Source organism: Sinohyriopsis cumingii, chromosome 13, assembly GCF_028554795.1.
Source record: "Sinohyriopsis cumingii isolate HCF-2022 chromosome 13, ASM2855479v2, whole genome shotgun sequence".
NCBI lineage: Eukaryota > Metazoa > Mollusca > Bivalvia > Unionida > Unionidae > Sinohyriopsis > Sinohyriopsis cumingii.
This window is the reverse complement of record NC_142973.1, coordinates 10,636,193-10,662,705: the sequence shown is the minus strand read 5'-3', so window position 1 is coordinate 10,662,705 and position 26,513 is coordinate 10,636,193. Positions and strand designations below refer to the sequence as shown.

The following is a 26,513-nucleotide window of genomic DNA, read 5'->3' as shown; positions in this document are numbered from 1 at the left end:
TTTTGGACAATAGGATACTTTCAGTAGGAGTCTGGGTATGTGTCTTGTATAAGTGACGTTTCTTGTGCCTACAGCATGTATATATCTAATGACAGGTGCAACACAAGGGAGGCCCAAGTCCCCAGTGTACTGTGGTGTATGAGATAAATAATTCCAAGATTTCCACTGTGTCCAGCAGCGGTCTGTTGGATGCCCAGTCACTAGGGAGTACATTTGTGGTGGGACAGGCTGTAGGACAGGATCAGGAAACGGGAGAAATGGTGGTATACTCACAGGTATATATAACATTGCATTCAGTCATTATTGCAAAGGTCTGTTAGATGCCAATGGGCAGTACCTCCACAGTGGAACTCACTTTGGAATGGGACCAGGAAACAGGAAATTGTGATGTGCTTATATGTATTTCACTGTGTTTTTAAAAAGTTGATTATGGTACATCTTGTTTGTGTCTGTAATGTTCTGATGTGTACCTAATCACTGAGCAGGTCTTTGATGTATGTGTGTTTTTGTGATTGTATGTGTATGTATGTGGAGTTTTATGGTACCTTACATATATGGCGTCAACTAGATGTGAAGTTTGATAAATGTAAAAATAAAGAAATGCACATAAACTTTAGGAAGGTAAATTCTTCGATATGAATTTAAACATGAAGTACAACAAGATAAAATAAAAAAACAAGAAGATATTAAAATTTTTTACAATGTATATAAAAAAAGGTGAAAGTTGCACATATAAATCCCTTACAACATATGGATTGAAGAACACATGGATAGAAGAAGAAAAGTGAATGAACTATCAGTCTTGCAAGTATTTCCATTACAGAATATGTAGTTCATTGTATTAAAATCACATTAGATTTTTTGGGTGTTCATTAGCGCCACAACACCCCATTAATGAGGCTAGCTAGTAGAGAAACAGGATCCCAAAATGAGCAAGAGAGATTTGTTTTTGTTAAGCCTGGAAAACTTCATTGCTAATAATTCATCTGGCTGTGACAGCATGAGCATCAGAAGTTTGTTCAAGTTCTGTTAGTTTTTCAAATTCAGTGGTTTCTCTAAATGCTCCCTCCCCTAGAACAAGAACCCAATGACTGTTTATAGCCATAGTCCCTTTGCAGCAGTGATGTTATGTTAAATATTACCTTCTTGGTCAGTAATCCCATTAAACTATGTCCAGAAGTCCAGCAGACAGCATATTAGTGCAAAATAATTTCAGTTTTATTTTCCTTATAAGTGCCTCGGGATCCCATGAGATGAAATTGATCACATGATGAGTCAGTACTTGGTCTCTCTCTCTCTCGGGTTTCAAGTTTTTGTGATTACAGTATTTTGTGATGGAACTTTGAAAATGTGCAGTTAGCGTCTTCAGTAACTTTCTCTTTTGAAGACTTTCCTGCCATCAGAATGTCTTACTTTATTGATTTATCATTTTTAACTGCATTGTCCCTTGCACAATTTTGCACAGTGGCAGAATCTGAACAAAGTAACCCTGTAGTCAGTAAGGGTAATGGATTGTTGCAAGAAACATTGCAAAATACATTCAAGAAGGGCTTAGCTGACAAGGTCAAAGACTGTTGCAGTGAAAAGCAATGATTCACAAGTGGTAACAACAGTGCAAAATGATAGCCTTATAGTGGTGTCAAAATCTAGAAAACCTGATCACCCCTTACAAGCAGACACCTGTTGAGATTTACTGATGGAAATGTCATAATTAGGTTTTTATTTCTAAATTCTAAATTGACAGTGATTTTTGTTCCATTTCGCTGATAAAGAAAATTATACGTTAATCCACACAGAGGAAAACTATTAATCCGATTATCCTTACTGCCATCTGATCCTTAGTTGTCAGGTTTTTTATCTTTTCTTTAACACTATTGCCAACAGTAATTATCAAGATGACATAAGCAAACAGCTAAGAGAGAGAGAGAGAGAGAGCACAGTATTGTTCAACTTGGGTCTAACAGCAATTCTTCTCAAGGTAAAAGTGATTACAAAGCCATCTTATCTTCTTTTACATAAATGATGAAATGTGTTTTAAGAAGGTACCAGATTATAACCAATCAATTACGTGAGTATTCTGTATAAAGCTGAGTCAACAATGAAGGAAGCATTAATATGAAAAGTGCAAACATGCACAAGAAAAATAAAAAGTGGTACAAATTCAGTTGAATGAAATGGTGATAGGATTATTTGATCTTCCCTGAGAAACTTGGCATTGATTTCTGAAGGCACAGAACAATGGAATGGATTGACAAGGATAGTTACAGTCAAACATATGTATGATAATTTCAGGTACAAGAGTTTTGAATGGTTTTACACCAGTTTGGTTTATTAGTCAATTTTTGTTCAAATGACATTAATGACTTATGATTTTATGACTTTGATTTAATAATATGCATGTGATTTTTGAATGAGAATATTAAATATTTCAATATTAGTTGATGTTTTTGTATATGTAATTATTAATCACATTTGTGAGATCTTCCCCAAGAAAAGTCACCCCTCTTAAAAGGACACTTTCATGCTGTAGAAGGGGTGGTCTTATAAAGGGGGTCTGCCATATTTTCTAAACCCCCTTTTAGATTCCCATCATACTTGGCGTAAATCATTATGAAGCTAAGTTGAGTCATTCTGTGTTATGTTCACTCACCCCATTTAAATTGGAGTCAAGATATTTGTTATATGCTTTGGTAGCCAAAGACAAATGAGAAATATTAGGCCCACTTGGGTCTCTTATTTTATTTGTTATAAGTGTTGGTTAAATGCTTTTCAATTGCTTATATTTACTTAACTTTTCATCATACTTTGCATTATTCATTATGAAGTTAACACGTTCTACAACATGCTTGCTTGTCCCATTGACCTTGGGCTCAAAGTCACAGTCACTGATAATGTATATTATGGTTTAGGTTGAAGAGTTTTCATTCGTTTATAGTTGTACATTAGTGTATTCTCTTCATACAGTCTCTATGAAGCTAAGATGAATCATTCTGACATCTCCCACATTTTTGACCCTAGGTGAAGGTCACTCATTTTATAGCATTGTTAATAGCTTGACATACAGGCCCTGGACTTCCTGTTTGACAAGTGTCACATGACATTTAGTAGAATAATGTTTTGTTGCCATAATATATTTTCATAAATAAAGGAAAGATCTTGATTAATATTAATTTGTACCATTTTACTCATTTGCCTACATAAGTGAAGGTAATACATAGTATTTTGTGAGATACCAGGATTCATTGTTGGGTAATTTTTATGTATAATAAAATGCAGAATCTCACTTTGTCTTCTCAAAATTATGAATTTCTTCTGATTTACATGGTTGCTTGGCATATATTTGTCACACCTGCATCAGTATGGTGAGATACAATACTAACTTCTGAGTTACATGGTTGCTGAGTTTGGCATGTTTTTTGTCTCACCTGCATCAACATGTTAAGATACAATAGTCACATCTGAGTTAATCATTGCTTGGCATGTATTTGTCACAAGTTTCACGTTTGTGAAAGTCATCTATCCTCCACATTGTATCATTTAAGTTTAAAAAATTGTAAAGTTTTTGTAAGGTTGTATATCTTCATTGTTTGTTGCTGCATTATACTGAAATTTTGGTATAATATTACATTGGGTCCAGAGTTTATACACTGATATGCTAGAAGTTTCTGCCATACCTGTTTACGCATAAAGCATATTTCATCATTGTAAAATGTTCAATTTGTTTCAAGTTTTGAAAGTGATATGTCTTCAACATCATTTGCTGTATTCAACTGAGAATTTGGGATATTATTACTCTGGGCCTAAAATTTACACACTGAGACATGAGGAGAACCTGACTTGCCTAACTTGGTTGCATAAGCAGAAAACTTTGTTTCACTATGGTCAGCAAGTTTTAAATGTTTTGTATGAAAGTCAGATACAAAACATATGGATTTAAGCTGTCTTTGCTAGCCAAGGTTCTGATAGTTCATAGTCATACTTTTGATGTTAAATTTACAAAGTATCCTTTTGGAATAAATTGCCACCACCACTTACAGCCACTGTACAAATCACTGATTGCGTCCTTTGGGTTAGTTGGCATTACATACTAAGGAAACAGCTATGAAATCTAATAGATGTCACTAGGGCAAAGCACTGTCTGATAGATCCACCAATGTGTAGATAGGGTTAGCATGATAAAACCTTGGCTAGAGAAGATGGGATGTAAGCAGGACACCAGGTTCCGCAAAACAATTGTTGTTTTGTTTTTTTAATACTAAAACAGAGTTACATATATTAAACATAATGAATTGTGGTAAAATATATGGATGGATGGTGTGAATTAAAATTGAATCGGTTTTAGACTTTTATTAACACCATTACTAAATATTCCTACACAACTAAATGCCAAATACTTCAGATAGCTTGTGGTGTTGTAAGTATTAGTGTGTCAGTAATTGCTTCATTGTCGAATACATTGAGATGTTTTTGATATTCCCAGAAAATGGTTTTGTTTTTCACCCAGGATGAAGTGACAGTCAATGTGGTGCGGCTGACAGGAATAAGAATCCATGCTCCTCTCACTCAGATCCAGACAGGGACTACTGTGAGTATTTGTATTCAGTGTATAACATTTTATCTTTGAGATTATATATATTATATAAACCTGCCATCTGTTACATAACATGCCATCTGTTACATAACATGCCAACTATTACATAACATGCCATCTGTTACATAACATGCCATCTGTTACATAACATGCCAACTATTACATAACATGCCATCTGTTACATAACATGCCAACTATTACATAACATGCCATCTGTTACATAACATGCCAACTATTACATAACATGCCATCTGTTACATAACATGCCAACTATTACATAACATGCCATCTGTTACATAACATGCCAACTATTACATAACATGCCATCTGTTACATAACATGCCAACTATTACATAACATGCCATCTGTTACATAACATGCCAACTATTACATAACATGCCAACTGTTACATAACATGCCATCTGTTACATAACATGCCAACTATTACATAACATGCCATCTGTTACATAACATACCATCTGTTACATAACATGCGAACTATTACATAACATGCCATCTGTTACATAACATGCCAACTATTACATAACATGCCATCTGTTAAGCTTCTGGTGTAATCATTAGGCTTTTTTCAGCAAATTATATTTTCTGTGAGACTGCATATGGAATACAGCTAAAAACTACAGAAAAATCGTAATCGGCAAAAAATCCAGATAAATGGTTCATCCGTGTTTGATTTGGATCTGGGTTTCATATTAGAATTTGTGAAATTAGTCAGGGGACCAGACTAACTTTACAGCAGAGCCCCTGACACTTTAAACTGCACCTGTTTGTTCATGCAAAGCGTCTGCATGATAAAACTGTTGATTATAGAATTTTTTTAATGGTTTCTAGAAAGCGATGCAATTTTAAGATGAAAGGTAAATTAAGCTTTTGGAAAAGTAGTAATAATCAACACAGAAGAATAAAAAGGAGTTTTCAGATTCTTGTGAAATAAAGCTGGAAAGGACACAGTTACGTTTATTGGACATCACATGCCAATTTGATTATGTCTCGTGGCAGGAGGTCCGGTTTGTGCAACTGTACTAGTGGTAAATAAATTCTATGCAAACTTTTACAAACTTTTCAGTTGAACATAATGTTTATCGTCACTGTGTCAAACTTTTAATTATGTAATTATGTTTTCCAGCTTTACAATAGCAGTTATTGATATTTTGTTACACCTTACTGAAAACTTGTCAATCCTATGGAACAAAATCAACTGCCTTACTGAGATGGGCTCATCAGGGTTGACAGGTCTGCGTGATGTTATATGACAGACAATGTTAGAGAAGATGGCTCATGTCAAAACATGTCAGATCAGAAAAAGTGACAAATCAACACAACTTTATAAACTTTAAAAGAAGAATATGCAAGTAATGTAATACAGCACTCTAAACACCTAACCATGATCACTGCAGAATTTCGATTCACGATAATTTAGGGGAAGTTTCACATGTAGAATAGTTGAAATGAATACTGAATATAAATAATTTTTCAGCATATTCTGTGTTTGCATTCTGGTTCTAATCCATATAGATTTTGCCCTTTGTGACAAGAATTTTGACCAGCTGCAGAATCAGTTTAGTCGTAAAAATGTATCTTATCATGCCTGCTGTAATATATAGGTTAGATTTTATACGCCCAAATTACTTTTTTGCCACTTATAATGGCAATAATTATGCTTATACCTCTCGGGGGATTGCGGGGTTGGCATACTTAATGTGAACATTTTTGTTTCTGCAGTTTTCCACTATCTACAGCTTCTAAACTTTGTGAATGGCTTTCACTTGGGGTAAAGAAGAACCCTGTTGATTTTGGAGTCAAAAAGATCATCGATCAAAGTCACTGGCTGAATGAAGAAGAATGGTTTCTACACCACTCATACTCCACCATCTGCAGTTATGAAACGTTGCGTTTCACTGAGGATAGGTTAGAACCATATTGACCTTTGGTCCAAAGATCAAAGGTCAAGGTCACTTCACATACAAGAAGATATATGGTTTTCGCACATTGCCTTGGGATCTCCTCCATCTGCAGTTACCAGACTTTGTGGATAGTTTGCATTTGGGATAAGATAGTGTATCTAATTTGGGTCATAAAATTTTCAAAGGTCACTACAAAGCAAAACGTGGCTTTCTGCACAAAAATACATTAGGTCTGTTTCACATAACTGGACCATTCTTTATGGGTGTTTTGAATTTTTTGTATGGCTGAAAAAAGCTATTGATTTTGGAGTTTTAAAAAATCAGAGTTCAAGAAGAAGGGTTCAGCATTCAATTTTCAGTCATCATGAATGGTAGAATGCTTTTGTCCACAGTTCTTTTATGAAGAGATATACACAGAGAGAAGCATACATATTCCATCGCATTTTTTCTTGCACTTTGTGATCAAAATAAAAATATTATTGCTTGATATGAGAGAGAGAGAGAGATTTCAGCTCTTCATGATTTTTTTTTTGTTGGAGGGGATTGTGTACCTTACTGCCTCTGTTTAGCTGAAGCTTTTGTCAAAGAGAGAGAGATTAATAAATTAAACAGTAAATGTAAACTATGCAATTCATACCATACTCATTCAGAGTCATTAATTATATCCTTAATGGACTCCATTTAGGTTAAATCACAAGAATGACCATTTCGTATGCTGTCTAATTTTCTTAGCAAGCACAGCAACCTCTCCATTCCCAACAAATAAGATTGTTTTTTAAAGTGCCTGCATTCTTCCTGTATTTAGTTTTTTTTAGTTTGTTTTATTGGTTAGTGTTATATATTATATGTCATGAACAGACTCTAAGTTCTGAATGGGGGGGGGCTTCGAAAGAACAAAGATCTGTTCATTATAATATCCTATTTTTAGGATGACCTCCAAATTAGTATAAATCAAGCCTTATAGTTTTCTACTTTTCATAGTTGTGGATATGTAATTGATTAATTCTATATATATTTCTCTGCTACTTCATTTCTATACAAAAGGTTTGTTGAATCCACCCCACCATCCCATATTTCTCGCAAAGTAAATTCGAAATTCTGTGCCTATCTATCGCTGTAATTAGACATTCAGTATAATGTGTTTCTTAGAATCAGTATGTTTATGACATAAGCAACACAGTGGGACCAAATGAATTATGTGTTTCTTAAAGGCAATCTCTCCAGTTAACCAAACATAATGCAGATGTAGGAACATCCTACTTTGTATAGATGTACCTGCCCATCTTTTCCATATACCCCACCCCCCAATTTATTCTAGGATTTAATACTTCTACTAATAATTTGTCCTTTTTATGTGTTTTCATTAATGAGCTTTTATATGTTTTTTGTAATTTTTGTTGAGCCATAGTTTCCCCTTGTCTCTATATATGTATATTATTTCCCTTATCCATTTACAACATAACTGTGGTTCTAACAGTTTAATTAATCTATTATTTTTGTATGTGTCATTGTTAAAACGGCATAAATATCCATTAAAGTAAATGTATAGTTCTTTCCACAGGTGTTGGGGAGAGCTTTTAATACGCCGTAATCTGTTTAAAATAAATTACTTTTGTTTGCAGCACAAATTTATAACACTTAAACCCCCTTCATCTTTTGACCTCTATATAAATTTCTTTTACAGATAGTGTACTTGTTTGTTCCATATGAAGTTTATAATTTTCTGTTCTATTATAGTCAACATTATTTCCATCAAGTCCACTGTTTTTGTAATATAATTCAATTGGCTATACATATAGGTTTTGGCAACCTTGATACGCTTGATTAAGTTTAGTAGTATGTATGATCATATTTCAATTTGATCTTCTACCTTCTTCAGTGCTAGTTGGTAGTTTAAGTGAATAGATTTTCTACCATAAATAATCCCTAAGGCTTTAACACGATCTTTCAGTTAAGTTTGGGGGAAGACCAAGGTGATTTCCCCACCAGTTACTGCCTGCCTCACAGACCTTTGTATTGGGATGTCCCCCATCAGTACCCCATTTATTATTATCCTTGAGGTTATTTTCTTGTACATTGCTTTTATCCAGTTTATAATATTCCTACCAAATCCACATGCTTCTAAAGCCTTTTCGATGAAACCATGTTCTATCTGATCAAAGGCTTTCTCCTGATCAAATCGAAACATGACTCCTTTCTCTCCACTACTTGTCAATAAATCTGTTATTGCTCCAGTTAACAGCATATTGTTTTAAATATTTCTTCCCCCCCCCCCCCCAGCTTTGGTTGATATTTATAATTGTTTCAATACAGGATTTCACTCTATTTGTAATGATTTTGCACAAAATTTTGTAATCTGTATTTAGTAGAGTGATTGGTCTCCAATTCTTTAATTCATCTTATTCCCCCTTCCCCTTAAAAACTAATGTTATGATACCCTCCCTCATAGTCTTGGGCATTTCCCTTCTAAATAAAATGTTATAAAGCAGTTCTAGATAGTCAATCAGTTTGTTTTGAACCTTTATATAAAAATCTAGAAAGTCCATCAGACGCAGGTGATTTCCCTTTCTCTAAACTACTGATTGTTTTATAAATCTCCTCTGCTGTGATAAACTTATCACAACACTCTTTTGCTTCCTCAGTTGTTTTGTTATATTTTGTTGTGGAGCTATTTATTATGTCTTGATTAATGTTTTGGGTAGCATAAATTTTGTAGTAATACTGTTTAGTGCCTTCTAAATCCTCCTTGTTAGTGTATACATTGCCATTAATTTTTATTCACTGTTTTCCTATGTTTTCCTCTTTTATCTCTAGCCTTTTATATAAGCCCCTTCCTTTTGTATATATATCACTAATTTTCCCTGCCCATATTTTAATCCCTTGTGTTGTGCATTTCTTTAATTTATCCCATTGGTCTTCTATTTTTTTTTGTCTTCTTCAGCTTTTTGTCCTTCCCTTTTCTGTATTTCTAGAAGTTTATCTTTTATCCATTTTCTATGTGTCTTTTTCGTTTTGCTGTAATACTTGGTTAATTTTTTTATCTCTGTTTTCATTTTCTCACAATTCTGCATGATATCTCCAGAGTTATTCTTACAGAGTTCATCTAAGCGGAGATGAACAATGCTCACATAATCGCCTTTGACTAGGTTAGCATTGTTCATCTTCCATTATCCTTGTCCCCATTTAATTGTATTACTAATTCTATTCAAGCTTGACTGGCTTATAGTCCAAAATTGAGTTCGATATTATAGTGCAATAGATAATTGCTTCAGAATAACCTTCAGAAATATAGAAGGTATCCAAATGACTTTTCCTGGTATCGGCATATTTGTAAGTGTATTTTCTTATATCTTTATCTATATATTTAAAAGCATCTAAGAAGTTATTGGTTTTTAGTAAGATGACCTAATGTTTTTGTCTGATTCTAGTAGTCCCTTGCTTCTGTCTAGTTCGCTTGCTACCCAATTAAAATCCCCGCCTGTAATGCATGGTGCTAAGGCAAAGTGTTGTAGATACAGGAATATAAACATTAATAAGGTTCCAATTGTTCAGGCATAAATCTAATAGTCTCCCGTGTAGTTCATTTGGTATTTCTTTCTCTTCAAGGTTTAAACCCTTGATGGCACGTCATATAATAGTAGCCACCCTGGATTTACTTTCTGTTGGGTGGTTGCTTACAAAAACTACGGCATCTAGGTCCTCTTCTAGTTTTTTTAACTATCTGTTCTCATGTGTCTCCTGTATATGAATTATATCATAGTTTGTGAATATTTCTTTAGACTTTTAAATTTTAGCGCTTACACCATTTAAGATTTGTAGGCTTAGTTCCTCCATCTTGTCTATGATAGAATGATAGAACCCTGCCAACAAGGAAATGAAAGACTGCTATCCCTCCGCCTCCACACCACAAACGGGCCTGTCAACCTGATCAGTGTTTATGCTCCCACACTAAGATCCGCCACAGATACCAAGGATGAGTTTTATGATGAGTTAAACTCGCTCATCGACAAAATTCCCAAGGAAGAGAACTTGATTTTGCTGGGCGACTTCAATGCTAGGGTGGGTGCCGATCATGACTCTTGGCCCTCCTGTCTTGGCAAGTTTGGCTTTGGGAAGATGAATGAGAATGGGCAGCGCCTTCTAGAGATGTGCTCATACCACGAACTCAGCATCACCAATTCATTCTTTCAGACAAAGACACAGCATAAAGTGTTTGGAGGCATCCCCAGTCTAAACACTGGCACCGGCTGGACTTGATCATTACAAGACAGTCAGCCATGAAGGGTGTGCTTCTTACCCGTACCTTCCACAGTGCTGACTATGACACCGACCACTCGCTGGTGTGCTGCAAAATGAAGCTTCAGCCAAAGAAGATCCACCGCTCTAGGCAAGAGGGTCAACCACGCATTGATGTGAGCAAGACATCATATCCAGACAAGGCTGAGGAATTCACATATGCTCTTTCCAAGACATTTGACTCAGAACCCCCCCAACGGCAGTGCCAAAGAAAGATGGGATTACATCAGAGAGACTGTATACAGCACAGCCACATGGATCTTTGGTAAGAAGCAATCAAAGAACAATGACTGTTTGAGGCTAACTCTGCCACACTCATGCCAGCCATAGAAGAGCGTCGCAGTGCTCACCTGCGATACAAGTGATCCCCCTGTCAGAAGACACTACAAGCATACAGGTCTACCAGAAGCAAAGTGCAGAGATTAGCACGGCAGTGTGCCAATGAATACTGGCTTCAGCTCTGTCAGAGTATCCAGTCAGCAGCAGATATTGGAAACATCAGAGGCATGTATGATGGCATAAAGAAAGCAATGGGTCCCACGAAGAAACTGACAGCACCACTGAAGTCTGCCACAGGCGATACCATCCACAACAAGGGCAAGCAGATGGAGCATTGGGTGGAATACTACTCCGAACTGTACTCCAAAGAGAACCGCGTGAACAATGATGCCCTCAATGCCATTGAAAACCTCCCTCTCATGGCTGAACTGGACGAGAAACCTACTGTAGACGAACTAAAGAAGGCCTTAGAGAAACTGTCCCTAGGTAAAGCCCCAGGGAAGGATGGCATCACAGCAGAACTCATCAAGTGTGGATGTAGCATGCTTCTCACACACCTGCACGACCTCCTCTGCCAGTGCTGGAACGAGGGGACAGTGCCACAGGACATGAGAGATGCTAACATCATAACCCTGTACAAGAACAAGGGCGACAGAAGCGACTGCAACAACTACAGGGGCATATCACTTCTCAGCATCGTGGGTAAAGTTTTCGCATGCGTCATCCTGAACAGACTGGAGACGCTTGCTGACAGAGTTTACCCACAGTCGCAGTGCGGGTTCCGCGCAGAGAGGTCCACAATCGATATGATCTTCTCTGTCAGGCAACTGTAGGAAAAATACAGAGAACAACACAGACCCCTCTTCCTGGCCTTTATAGACCTCACCAAGGCATTCGATCTGGTCAGCAGAGACGGACTCTTCACAATCCTGGCGAAAATTGGTTGCCCTCCAAAGCTGCTAAGCATGATCCAGTCCTTCCACAATGACATGAAAGGCACAGTGCAGTATGATGGCTCAACATCCGACCCCTTTGACATCCGCAGTGGAGTTAAACAGGGCTGTGTCCTTGCCCCCACGCTCTTCGGCATCTTCTTCGCAGTCCTGCTCAAGCACTCCTTTGGGATGTCCACAGAAGGGATTTACCTGCACACACGATCAGACGGCAGACTGTTCGACCTGGCACAACTGAAGGCAAAGAGCAAAGTGCGTGAAGTAACCATCAGGGACATGCTCTTCGCAGATGATGCTGCTCTAGCCACCCACACAGAAGCTGAGCTTCAGCGACTGATGGCCCGCTTTGCTAAAGCATGTGCTGAGTTTGGGTTAACCATAAGCCCAAAGAAAACAAACATGATGGTTCAGGACACGAACCCCCCCCAAGCATCATCATCAACAACTACGAACTTGAGGTGGTGAGTCAGTTCATGTATCTTGACTCTACCATCACCAACAACCTCTCGCTCGATGCTGAGCTCAACAAGCGGATCGTAAAGGCATCAACAACTCTCTCCAGATTGTCACAGAGTGTGGAACAACAGCATGCCGACCATGAACACTAAGATCACCGTGTACCATGCATGCATGCTAAGCACTCTCATGTATGCCAGTGAAACCTGGACTCTGTATGCCTCACAAGAGAAAAGACTGAACGCCTTTCACATGTGATGCCTCCAGCGCATACTCAGGATCACCTGGAGCGATCGAGTAACAAACAACAAGGTACTCGAGCATGCCAAGATTCCCAGCATGATCACAATCCTCCGCCAACGCCGCATCAGATGGCTGGGCCATGCACGTCGGATGGATCCCCAAAGACATTCTTTATTCGGAACTCACCTCTGGCAAAAGGTCGATCAGATGGCCACATCTCCGCTTCAAGGATGTCTGTAAGCATGACATGAAAACCCTTGATATTGATGTCAACACCTGGGAAGAGCTCGCTCTAGTCAGATCAGGCTGGCGACATGCTCTGATCACTGGTCTGAAAGCTGGAGAGGACAAGCAACGCTTGCTAGCTGATGAAAGACGATCGCAGAGGAAGAAGAAGCAGCTTCAACCAACACCTGACACAACCTTCAAGTGCAGCAGGGACTGCTACTCCTGCATTGGACTACTTAGCCACAGCAGACGCTGCACAACCACCAACCGGGACATCTCTCATGGGCGCAGTTCCATCGTCTCTCGAGACTAACGGATGCCAACAACAACATTTAAGATTTGTAGGCTTAGTTCCTCCGTCTTATCTATGTCAAATGTATTACACAGTCATATGATCATTTAATCATTAATAATTGAGATTTATCAATAACATATTTAGTTTATGTATAAACCATATATATATATATATATATATATATATATATATATATATATATATATATTCATTGCATATTTATGTTTATATTCTGTCATGGCTATCACCTGGGACTGTTTTCCGATGTGCATGAGATTCAATCACTTGGTGCACTTTTTATCAGGCAATTTGTGCTTCCTGATAAAATCGATCACCTCAGCTTCCGTTGGGTTCTTGGTGTCGATGATATCAACATACATTTATGTGGCACTTTAGATGTTGATGTTTGTAAATTTTGTGTACGTGGATTTGAGTTTTCCTGGGGTATCCCCTCCTCAGGCACCTGAGGATGGATTGGGGGCTCCATTACGTTCCTTATGTCAACCATTTCCTCCATGGGTTTGGTGTCCTCTGCTGTGGTTGGTCCCTCCTGCTGTGAGTGATCAGGACTTTCTGTCACACTGTCACATGCTAAAATTTTATCTGAGATTTGCAGAACCCAATCCCTGAATTTCGGTTCATCTAACACAAAGTAGGGTACAGTCTTTCTTTTTTTTTGTTTTAGTAGTAATTCTTGTTTCTTAGCTCTAATTTGCCTTTTTGCTCTCTGTCATGCTTTTTTCTTTTCAGCTGTGCTTGTTTTATCAGGACTTTTCCATTTTATCCATTTCTCCTGGGAAGAAATATGTCTCTATCTCGACCTCACACTGTACGTCAGGAGCCATCTTTATCCGATTCAGATGAGGTCAAGACATAAGTAGTTATGGTCTTATTCTGCCCTTCCACATTCTCCAGACCTTCCCCTGGGTCGGGAATTGTTTGAAGAGCAATCTCTGTGGCATCATCCAGTTTTTGGATGGTCGCTGAATATGAATTCTGTGCCATGGGGTTTGACAATCTCGTGGAAGGTGTCCTGTCACATCGCAGCGATTGTATTTCCTGTGGTATTGACACCCACAGTACCATGATTTTATCATAAACCCTAGTACATATAGGAATGGTGGGATTTTCTTAGCGTCATTGTCAGAGAAACTAAGTACCCATACTCCTGTGTAAATTGTTGAGAAGCCCAATTTTTTGCCATGTAACTAATATGCACTTTGACTCCATTTTTCTTTTTGACCTTTATTTGGAGTTCACAAGTGAGCACCTCTAGGGGTAGACCAGAAAAATGAATTTCCATTTTTTTTTCTTCTCACCAAGGGCTTTGGCAAAGGGCCTGGGAAGGGCATAAACCCACATTTTTGTCCCTTTGATATCAATGGTGATGTAATTTTTGTAGAGGGGAACATCTCTTCACAAAAAGAAAGTATTGCCCCCTACCCCCATTTTGTAAACCTAGTATATCCCCAGTTTTTTGCTCCTTGCGCTACGAGGTGCTGAAGAATTTTGGCAGGTCGTGGTTGTTGTTTATCTAATATGTCTGACAAGTCTAAGACTTGGCACCTGGGTGTCCTTTAAGCATGCAGGACTCAACCAGATCGCATTTCCTTTGTTGGGAAGGAAAATATGTCTTAATTTTACCTCTTTGTTCTATTTTTCTAGAACATTTGTTTAGAGGTCCTCATATATTACCACAGAAAACAAATTGAAAATTAAAACAAGTCAGAGTGTAACTGGAATTGAGTGATGTGAGTGAATCTCACTCCACATAATCCATATTGGCATCATTGTCACTTTGCTCCTTTGCTGCCCATGGCTTGCTTGGGTGGCATGATTGATGTAATTAGGCTGCAATTGCTTTTGATCTTTGCTGCCCATGGCTTGCTTGGGTGGCATGATTGATCTTTGCTCATACTTTAAATTGCTGACACTGATTGAGAAATTTACATGAGTAATCAATATTTCCTAATATTATACAGTACCATATTCATAATACTATGGGTTCCCTATTGATAGCCTCACTAATCTGATCTGGTCTGTCCAATTTTAACCTGAAACAGGTGTTAGCTTGGAATGACTAATTACAGGTGTTAGCTTGGAATGACTGACTACAGGGGTAGCATATTTAATTAGCATGTAAATACCACTACAAAGCCATGTGATTCTTGGACAATGGAAGTGTTAACTAATACTAAAAGGAATTGCTAAGCCAGTGGTATTAATTGATAATGAAATATAGTACTGCAATTTTACAAAGTAACATTACAGTCATCAGGTAAGTGAACAATGCTGATACTTAGTTGTCAAATTATGTCCCTCCCTCTCTCTCTCTCTCTTTCGCATAATGGGGCATAATTTTTATTTGATTGTGAGGTGCAAGAAGAAAATGTGATGGAATATCTGACTTTGTCATGGTTATACATCTTCTAACTTGTCAATTCTAATACATGTAATCAAATTTAAACAACGTATATTACTGGTGTGTGTGTGTGGTGTGGATTTTTAACATAGCTTTAACAGTTTTTCAGTCATATCGCTACGATGTCTGCAGTGTGACAGTTTATAATGATGTCTAGCACTGGGGCATCATGCCACAGACATGTAGCATGATGTCCCACCCAGTCACATTATCCTGACACCAGGCCAACCAGTCCTAACACTCACCTCTTAATGCTGAGCGCCAAGCGAGGCAGCTATTAGTATCATTTTTGTAAGTCTTTGGTATGACTTGGCCGGGGATCGAACCCACAACCTCCCGCATCCAAGGTGGATGCTCTAACCACTAGGCCACCGGAGGTACTGGTATATACTGCTGTAGCACAATTACATATGATGTACACTAATTTTTAATTCTGACAATCATGTAATTTAAAATCCTTCTTAATGTGGGGTCCTATATTTTTTCATACACAATGTCTTCCCCAAAATTAAATATTTTTTACACACTATTTTTCCTACTGGAAGAATTTTTTCCATACAAAAAATTATGTGACATATGATAAAATGATTCAGATGAGAAAATCCATTTACAAATCGATTCAGAGTATAAGACGAAGCTAAGATTTTCTGGTCACAAAGCATTGTCATATAGACTGGCAAATATGTGACTTAAAATCTGGAAGAGATATTTTGATATCAGGATCAAAATGTCCAAGTTTAAAATCATTGTGCTTCCAAAAATATGCCAAAATATTGATTGTGCTTCAAAAAATATGCCAAAATATTGATTTTGCTTTTGTTCTTGAGTGAGTTCCTTGATCGAACTTTGTGGATGGTTTGCACTTAGGATAATAAGGAGACCTATATATATTCTGAGGTCAGAGGTCATGGTCAGTATAATAAGAAATGAATGGTTTCTACACATGAAGTTGAGGTTAAAACCAAATGTCAAGGGTATTGAGACATGTTGGTTACTTCCATCATCCATACCCTACACAGAGGTCTACTTTTCATTGTGCTGCTTTATTATGTGCCATTCATGGCACTCATGTTTTAGCATATTATTATGTTATAAATACAATATGGAACAGTGTGACATAATATCTGTTAGCAGCATCATAGTACAACAATATTGTCATATGTTAAGTCTGTAATTATTTGCTGAATTAGATCTCAAACTCTTGTTTATCTGATATTGAATGTATGAGGTAACTTTACTATTATATGCCTTATACTGTTGTATTATTCATCAAGTTTAATGAAGTTCATGTCAGTTGTTTATCACATGGCACTAAAGATTTTGCATTACTCACCGATGTTGCTGTTTGACATTACTGGTTGTTATATGACAGTACAGCAAATGATTTCAATCTATGCATATAGTAAAGTATCCATTATTATTCACCAAGCACAGTTAGTATTACTAATAACATTGAGAAACTGTATGGTTATAACAAAGTAGGTGCATTTTTATGTTAATATTCAATTCAGATGTAGGTAAATAATCTGCCCTGATAGTAGTTATCTCCCTTGGATATTTTTCCACTGATGGTAATAATTGAAATAATAGAAGATAATGCTTTTCGAAAATGAATCACCACATTCATTCCTGAAATAATGTTTCAGATGGTAACATAATTGTTTAATGACGTATAAAGTAAAGATAATTTGGAAATAAAATATATATTACATGTATTTAGAGCAATTTTGTATGCTAGTAAAAGGGATCAATTGAAGTATCTCTGGATTTACATTTTTCCATCTGATTTTAAGTTGATTAGCATGACTTCAACCGACCAAGTCATGCATGTTTTTATTGCTTTGATTATGATGTGACCTTGGGATGTAAATGTAGTTAGGCATTGTGAGATAAAATCCAACATCTAATGAACTGCAGCTCATTGCAGTTAGACTTTGCAGTTTGCAGTTAGACTTTTCGTATAAATGAATATATATAGTATATTGACCATATGTATAACTTGATTTAAGTTCTTAGACTAAATTTCATATTAATACATTTCTATATCTCATGTACCATATGTCTCACTTGTAAGTTAAGACTAACAACAAAAACAGGACCTCATCTACCATCATAAAATGCACAACAAAAAAATCAGGGTCTTTGTTCTACTGACTACAAACAAACCGCACATACCCAGATGTGCTGGAGCATTATGCGATGGCAGATCAGGGTCTTTGCAGTTTGCAGTTAGACTTTTCGTATAAATGAATATATATAGTATATTGACCATATGTATAACTTGATTTAAGTTCTTAGACTAAATTTACAGGTTTGGGTTAGGGTTCATGATTAGACAGCATCTGTGTAATCACATGCTTCTATGTGTAATAAATCAAGCTAAACGTATAGTCTGTGAATAAGGTTAAAAAACATTACACAACCTTAATTGCATTTATCATTTCTTCTTTTCATTGATAGATGCCACTGTTTGCTGTAGGACTGACAGAACATGAGACACCATTCACCTTTGCTAATGCCAATCCTCCACTAAATTTCAAGTGGACAGTCAATAAGAAGGCCGTGGCAAATCTTCAGTCTGTTTTTCATGAGGTCAGTGTACTACTAATTGCAGCATGTCATACCATTAACTCATTAAGGCTGAGATATGCAAATCTGCATAATGAGTTAGTACCCTTCTTTCTGGGCCTGTGACATCATCAGAGATCACATTAGACCCCAAGTGGGTGGTACCCATACAAAAGTTTCCACATGGATTGGATATGGAATCCATATGTACTTTTTACAGAAATATCCATATGGGCATTTTTATTCTATAGTTGAAGCACTCTTATGGATTTCAGTGTATCCATATGGAAATGTTATGGAATCCATATGTACTCCATATGGAAATTCTCATGGAATATGCAAATTAGTCCATGAGGTATGTAGGTTGTTCATATGGAATAAAATTAAAATTCCATATGGAATTTGGCAATAATCCATATGGAATTTGTGAATAATCCATATGGAATTTGGCAATATGCCATTAGGAATTTGTGAATAGTCCATATGGAATAGGCAAATATACCATATGGAATTTGTAAATGGTCCATATAGAATTTGGTAATAGTTCATCCCATACAAAATTTTCCAGGCATACTTAAGGCAGATTTCAGATGGGTTTTTTTAAGCGCTTTCTGCCTAAACGATAAAAAAATCTGCTTCAGATTTCTATTAAACTGCCTAATGATTCTTAGACATTATTGGGAATCAATGATAAATGTTCACAATAATTTTTAAAATGGATCATAAATTTTATTTTGACAGACATCAAATAAGATTTAGGTTTTTCTTGTTCTCATTTTCTTTCTCGCATACAAAGCCTAATCCATGGTAGCATCACTTAAGTCTTTTTCATTTCACTGAAAAGTATGATGAGATTTCACAAATATTTGACTAAAACTTTTGTGAGATTTCACTAAAATTTTGATCATTATATAGTATTTTACTGAAGTTTCAAAGGTTTTTCAGACATTTCAGAAGGTTTCAAATTAATAATGAATATGAATTAAAGAGGACTTTATTAACCAAGGTGATATTAAGTTTGCAGAATATTTTTTTTTACAGATGTTGTAATTATATGACATCCAAGGCAAGAGATATGGGAGCTAGGAATAATAATAATAATGACTTTATTTAGCAAAGGTAACTCAATTAGTTACAGAACTAATCTACCTTGAGGCCTTCTATCTGTTATGTACAATATTTACAGCATGATGTGAAGAATCTGGCTTGACACTAAATAATTAAGTGATTTTAAAAATCAAAGTATCAAGCCTGGAATATATGCACATGCATCTGTGAACACATAAACATATATAAAATATAAAATATTAATCTGCATTGAAAAATTCAACTGTGAAAATAATGCAAAATAACAGAAAAGCATCCATTTGAGACATGAAAAGAAGAAATGCTAGAAGCCTGCCATGTCACTTGTACTGCAGACTTGATTTTTGATTAATGTACAAACTATGATGCTCTTGTGGTCCCTTGAATTAGTCCTTGTTCCATAAGCAGCCATGACAAACATTTATTATGATATAACTACTCTTATTTTACACTGAATTCTAACACACCTAGAATATTTTGATAATATACAGAATAATGCCTCGTGATATTGAACGATGATTCTACGTGTGGATGAAGAAAATTCCGCAAAAATATGATGATCTTTGATAGACATGGGTATTTTGCAACAATTCCCACCAGTCATCTATACGTTGTCCTCCTTCAATTCATTCTGGAAGTTAATCAGTTTTGAATTATATAACTTTGAAATCATCCTCGTTCAATTCCTTGTCCTATTTAGCACGTTAGCTGCTACTGTGAAGCTCTTTATGGCACAGAAAGCAAAATGCTAGTCCTGGCATTCAGTTTTCATACAGACTGACCAATTACGTTCCCATCGACTTTGCATTGAAGATATTCTCATTGCCACACATTTTTCAAAAGGTTATTCAAACTTGTATCCCGCTGAATTTTGACATGTTTAGCATTCCCATCAGTTTCTGTTACGCAATGATTCATTGGGCAAGTACAAAATTTTGACCAATCAGAAAGTTCTTTACAACGATCAGCCTTTAAATAATAAACAGAACAAATACTTATAAGAAAACTCGTTGTGGAATGGGACCGGATAGAGCATTATTTTAAAAAAAGTTTCAGTGACGATATTACAAAAAGGGTCCGTCCGTATCGAGGAAAATCAGATTCAGGTCAGGAGAAAAGCAAAATTCTGATTTAAAACAGAAAACAAGAAAACTTGTTTGAGGGCAGTTAAATCCAGTTTAAGTTATAAAAAATACAACAACAATAATAACAAAATTTGATAAAGAAATGTAACACAGAAAGATGTGGAAAGAAGTTATTGTGCCCAAAATAAACAATACAATTACAGCTATCAGAAACAGGGAATATAAATGTTGCTGAAAATCATTCACATTGTACAAGAAACAAAAAATAAATTTTATTTTGTCTTATTGATATCTTTTTACTAAAATGTCAGTGATATTTCAATCACAAAATATCACTATATTTTTAGAATTTTTGACAAACTCTCAGTGAAATTTCAATCACAAATTTACACTGATATTTTCAGAAATGTTGGCAGAGTCAGTGAAATTTCAATCACAAAATTTCACTAATATTTTCAGAAATTTTGGTAAAATCTCCTAAAATACCATAAATTTAGTGAAAAAGGACATTTGAGTGAACGTCAAGAAATGTTCATTGATTTTGCTGAAATTTAAGTCACATTTTCACTAGGGTATGCTTTTTGTAGAGCATATTTTAATAGGAAGCCAAAAAAATTACTTTTCAGAATAAACATCAGATCAAGCTCAAAATCCACGTTAGGGCTGTTCCAGTAAAACATATATGCCCCTCGGGGACGGCACTTCCAAATAACTTCTGTAGGAGGTTGTGTTTCGAACTATTTTAATTCTGACAGTGGAAGGTTGGTTAGGAAAATCACTTCTGTTGTGGGTTGTACTAACAAAATGAGAAATCGCCGGTGGGTTTTGTCAGATAGAAGAAAGAAAAAAAACCGAATATATATTTAAAATCGCATCTACCCCCCTCCTAGAGGTCTAACGTGAATGAAACATTGGGTCAGAAAATTATGCCAGTACACGCGAGTGCACGTACTTTGTACGAATTCGCGTACTTTTAAAGCAGTGATACGCGTTCGGCAAATTACGTCAACGCCGCGGATATTTAAAAAAAATGTTCTTTGCGCAGTATGCAATTTTTATTAAACTGTTAACTTGAAAAGAGCATTTCGCGACGTAATTCGCGCTGCCGCAGCTGTCTCACAACGTTTGATGCGACATCCAGATATCGACATGAATGGCTGTTAAACGAATTTGATTCGTTCAATGGACCTGGAACAGGCATTTTATAGAGTTTTAGCCTTACTTTCATCGTGGAAGTTTTACAAATGCGTATTTCCAATAAGGGCCACACAGAAAACCAAAATGGTTGAATCACAACACGGTTTGTCTTCAGACGACGTTTTTCAGTCGGCAAATACTGGCTGGTGATAGACATAATGACAATGAATTTCATGTATATCGGTCTGTTGGATATTAGAAAAATGTCACTGGAAATACCAGTGTGTGATTTTGAGCCCAAAATTGATGTTGAGTGCGAGTCCGATGTACGTGTTGGATGGACAATATGCCGGTTATATTTATTAAATATACCCATGTCTAAACAAGCAGACTATGGGAATGTTGGACTTAAAAGCCTAATACAGCATTATGGAAGAGAAAAATCTGGCATAAGAGGCAGCAAAACACTGATTCAAGGAAGTGAATATTTGGCAGGGCTCATGTTAGTGAAAAGTGACAGTGGTCTCGGAAACGCTTATAATCACGCGTATTTGGACGCCAATTTTTTTTTTTATTTAGGCGGGCGGTAAAATTCAAATATTTGCCAGTCCTTCTTCAGTCACCAGCATACATGTAGTGCGAAAATGTGTTGATCAGTTAGCTGTGATGATATTTACAATGGCAGAATTTGGTGGTTGAACCCCCCCCCCCCCGTCGTCACCATTATAAGAGTACATCAAAAGAACATGCTGCAATTGCTAAGCGGCGAGATCAAAGGCTTTGACTGGCAGATGGGTGGGAAAATCTACTGATATTTACAGTGCTTGAATTTAGAGGCAGAAATACCCCGAGATGTACATGTGGTCATTTATAACAGTACATCAAATAAACAACTTTAGCTTTCGTTCTTGTGTTCATTACCGAGTGTAGCGGAATAAGCAGTGCACGTGACCTCGGAATCATGACATGTTGAGACATAGACTTGAATGAGTACTTTGGGGTTCAACGGCAAACTGACGAAGATTGTGAGATTCAGGAGAGGGCTAAAGTTGCTAGAACTGATAATTTGAAAGGGACATTAGCCAAGTGTATGAAAATGTGTGATGCCTAGCTTAGTGCTTTGAATAAGACCTTCCTTTGATCGAAAAAATTCAGACTCTGATGGACAAGCAAGAGCTATGTCAGTGTTATAAATATGTCAGTATTATAAAGAATGAAGAAATTAAACTCTTTGGCAACCAATAGTTAATATAATTGGCATAGTTTTCTGAGAGGGGACTGCAACTTTTCCTGATGGGACTCATATTTTTACCAAATTGCACGCCATGGACTCTTAGTTTGAAAATCCTAACGAGACCTCTGGTTCAAAACTTTTCTTTCTGGGACAGAGATATTCAAGAGAGAATACCCATGGAGCCATACATGTGAGATGTTGAAAATTGTACAACAATAAAGAACAGTAACTTATTCAAGCTAGTTATGTATATGCGTTTCAGACTGCAGGCAATGAAAGGACTTTACAGCACAGAATAATATTTGTACATCAAGGAGGAGGATCATCTTAAATTCAGGAACAATTAACAGATTAATGCTCATAAGGAACATCAGAGAATCCCCATACAACATAATAGTGTGTGTAGATCTCAAGTTGGCAGAACCACTGAGCAACAAAAGAATAAAAAGACAAACTTTTGTATCATATGCAGATGTATGACCAAATGATGTACATGCTCTCTGTGTGCAAAAATTTAATGACATTAAACATAAGAGACTGACTGATCTGTGTAAACTCAAAGCAAGATGGATCAAATTTGACCTGTTTATGTTCAGTTCTTCCATATATATAGATCATGGTGGTATTTTCTGCAGACCTTTTGGCACTTAGTTCCAAGCCATCATTTGGTATTTGTATTGCAAAATGGATAACTAAAAAAGTATATTATCTAGTACAATACATTTTTAAGCAGTATCATTAACTGATGATGAAATTGATAAAAAGTACTTGATGTCATTCTGATATATGGATTCTTTACTACACTACTAATCTGTTCATTCTGATTCTTTTTTTTTCTTAGCATCTCCTTTAGTCTTACTGGTACCAGTGCTTTTAATAAAATTTTCACTTCTATTTTCCTGCAATCTAAATATTTATAATGATGTGTTATTGTCAAAAGGTAAAATGTGCTTAATGTTGTACAATCTGAACCTATTAATTAGCAAGGGACTAAAGTAAAAAGTGGACAGAAATTATTGCCATATTACAGTGCTGTTAGAAACAACAGAATAGTTGTACAAGATGTATTTTGCACAAAGTTGTAGAACTAGCGCTCGTATTGTCACCACATATTCTACTTAAATAATTATATCATTATTTCTGTATATTCCTATTAGTATTTTCCCAGTGGTAGTAATTTTCTGATTTGATGTTTATTTCTTGTGCAATTTTTACACATCAAGAATTCTCACCGTATCATTAAAAAACAATGTAATCTGCACCAATTTGAGTTGTTTGAGAAGAAATTAATTTTTTTAACTCAAAAATCACTGAAGCTATGAGTTCTTGCATTAAAGTAAATAACATTTGAAGTAGCCACGATAGTAGTTTAGGATGCAACTGTACCAATTTCACCTTTGGTATATCCAAATCTTGAATGTGATGGAGGAACATAGCTCCAAAATAAACACATCAATATTAGAACCTGTTCATTGACTATGAATCAAGTATCCGAGTCCAAGTGAATTGCTAGAAATTTTTTATTTCTTTTGACAACATCATAATTAGCTTTCACATATGGAATAAACCTGTAGTCTTTATGCCATCCCAACCAAGACCCCACCACAACCACGTGACCATGCCCAATGACCTCACAGTAATAATCGCTATACAACTAGAGATGACATCTCTTAGAGAATTTTGATTTCAGTAGAGCTGTAACAGAGTGGAACAGTAAGAAAGAGTGACAGATATATGTGTTAGGGAGATATTTAACAATGGCTATTCCCACCACCACCACTTCCTCACTGGAGATCACACACACACAAACATCCTGAAATCCTGGCAGCATCCCTGCAGAGGAGATAACTTGACTATTCAATTTTATTGGTCTCTGGTTATCCCATGGTTACAGTATTTCTGCTACTTGAACATTATCTTAGAGAGTGTCCATTCAGCATGGTCGAAAAAGGCTTACAACCATTGAGTTGTTCAAGGACTCCCATTACTACAGATGTGAAAGAACGAGAACCATACTATAAATCAGTGAAGATAAAATAGAGTATATATGTGTTTGACTGTCCCTGATTGGTTGATAATGAAAGTAAGATTTTAGTAAAAACAATCTTTTGAGAGCTTGTCCTACTTGTAACTGAAAAAAGTGAGGGACATTGTTTTATTAACATAATTTCCATCCCTTTACAGACCCGAGTTTGGACGACTCATTACTGAAATCAGCAGCTGACTCTTTGGTGTAGTATTGAAAGCACACATTTCAAATTTGTACAGATCCAGAAAATGGTGCGGCTGTTATGGGTTTTTTTCTTCACAAAAGCTTTCATCATAGACGTGTCTATACTGATATAAATTTGATCATGAGCACTCAAAATTTTAAGTTACTAAGTTTTAATATCGTGGTGTTTGCACAAATTTACAGTGGGAACTGAATTAGTGCAGAGTCCTGAGTTTTGTGCAGAAATATGGAATCCAAGCAGAATATATCCAGAAATGTGGAGGTTTTTAATCTTGGATTTAGTCTCCCCATTGCGTTTCACACTAATATGCATATTCACAGAACATTTGTATAGTAGTAGGAAAAGTAAGTGAGAAATTTAGATACATATCATAAACAAGACAAACAGTATTTGGGGGGAGAAGATCATTAGAACAGGCTGGAATGGAGAAGTATAATAAAAACAATAATGAGTAGAAGTGTGCCTCCTTTTTTTTATGTGTGCAACATTATTTTCTTAGCTTCAGTAAGAAATTTCATCAAAAGGAAGACAATAAAGGGTGTACAGTTAACTAAACCAATATGAATTTAGCTACTTAAAAGCTGTATCAAATTGATTTTAACCTTCTGGTGTGTTTCTGTCCATTCTGGTGACATGTCCACTGAATCAGTATGGTTGGAAAAAATATTTGGCAAATTTAAAAAATTTAAAATCTTTTGGCAGATTATGATTATACCCTACCTCAGCCTGAGAGATGTGAATAATTTTATTTCTTGGTTTTTTTATTGTGGTTTTTGCTCAGTTCAAATGCATCATTGAAAAACATTGATGCATTCTCGTACTTTGTTACAAATATTTATTACAGATGCATATCATCAGATATTGGAAAATATAGCTTGAATAATTTATAACAGTTCTAGTTGGAGCAATGAACATTGTTAAGAGAAGATTTAAGTGAGCTAAAATGTAAACTTTTCGGCAGTGTGTGATGCAGGATTGCTCAAGACTTTTCCATCTCGTATGCTCACCATGAAAAATCCATTTGCACCAACTGATGATGACTTTTAGGTAACTGTCAGAAAGGCATAATTGATGATATTCTACAGTCTACAAAAATTACTTGAGTCAAAAGTTGTAAACTCGTACAGCTGTGGCAAAAATTAGTGACTAGTACCTTTGCTGCTGTTGCTACAGTTGATTAGTTGGTTGATTCAGTGTGGTTTGATTTTGGATTTTTTGGTGATGTTTTTTACAATATATTAGGTGGAGGAAGGACCCCGAAAGACCACCAACCTAAATTGGTTGATCTGTGACACAAACTCACTCTGTGAGATGTTTAAGTGATGTAAAAGCAAGCACCTTAGTACACTTGGGCACATGGAGCCTCTGTTGATTTGACGTTTATCTCCAACAGCTGAAGTCATTTAGATAAGAGCTCTTGGGGTTTCAGTAGATCAATATGGCCTTTACACCATTTTCAGATGAAGAGAATCTATATATGG

General features: G+C 36.2%; 1 protein-coding gene across 2 annotated transcripts in view; it reads left to right on the top strand.

Moving 5' to 3' along the window:
• The window catches only part of LOC149784934 (nuclear pore membrane glycoprotein 210-like), a 260,195-nt gene that overhangs the window by 172,085 nt on the left and 61,597 nt on the right, over positions 1 to 26,513 (top strand). For both annotated transcript variants that reach the window (XM_089978566.1, XM_089978565.1), the window contains 3 exons: positions 96 to 275; positions 4,505 to 4,585; positions 18,149 to 18,280. In XM_089978566.1, coding sequence (XP_089834692.1) covers positions 96 to 275; positions 4,505 to 4,585; positions 18,149 to 18,280 — 393 coding nt within the window. The remainder of the gene's footprint in view (positions 1 to 95; positions 276 to 4,504; positions 4,586 to 18,148; positions 18,281 to 26,513) is intronic.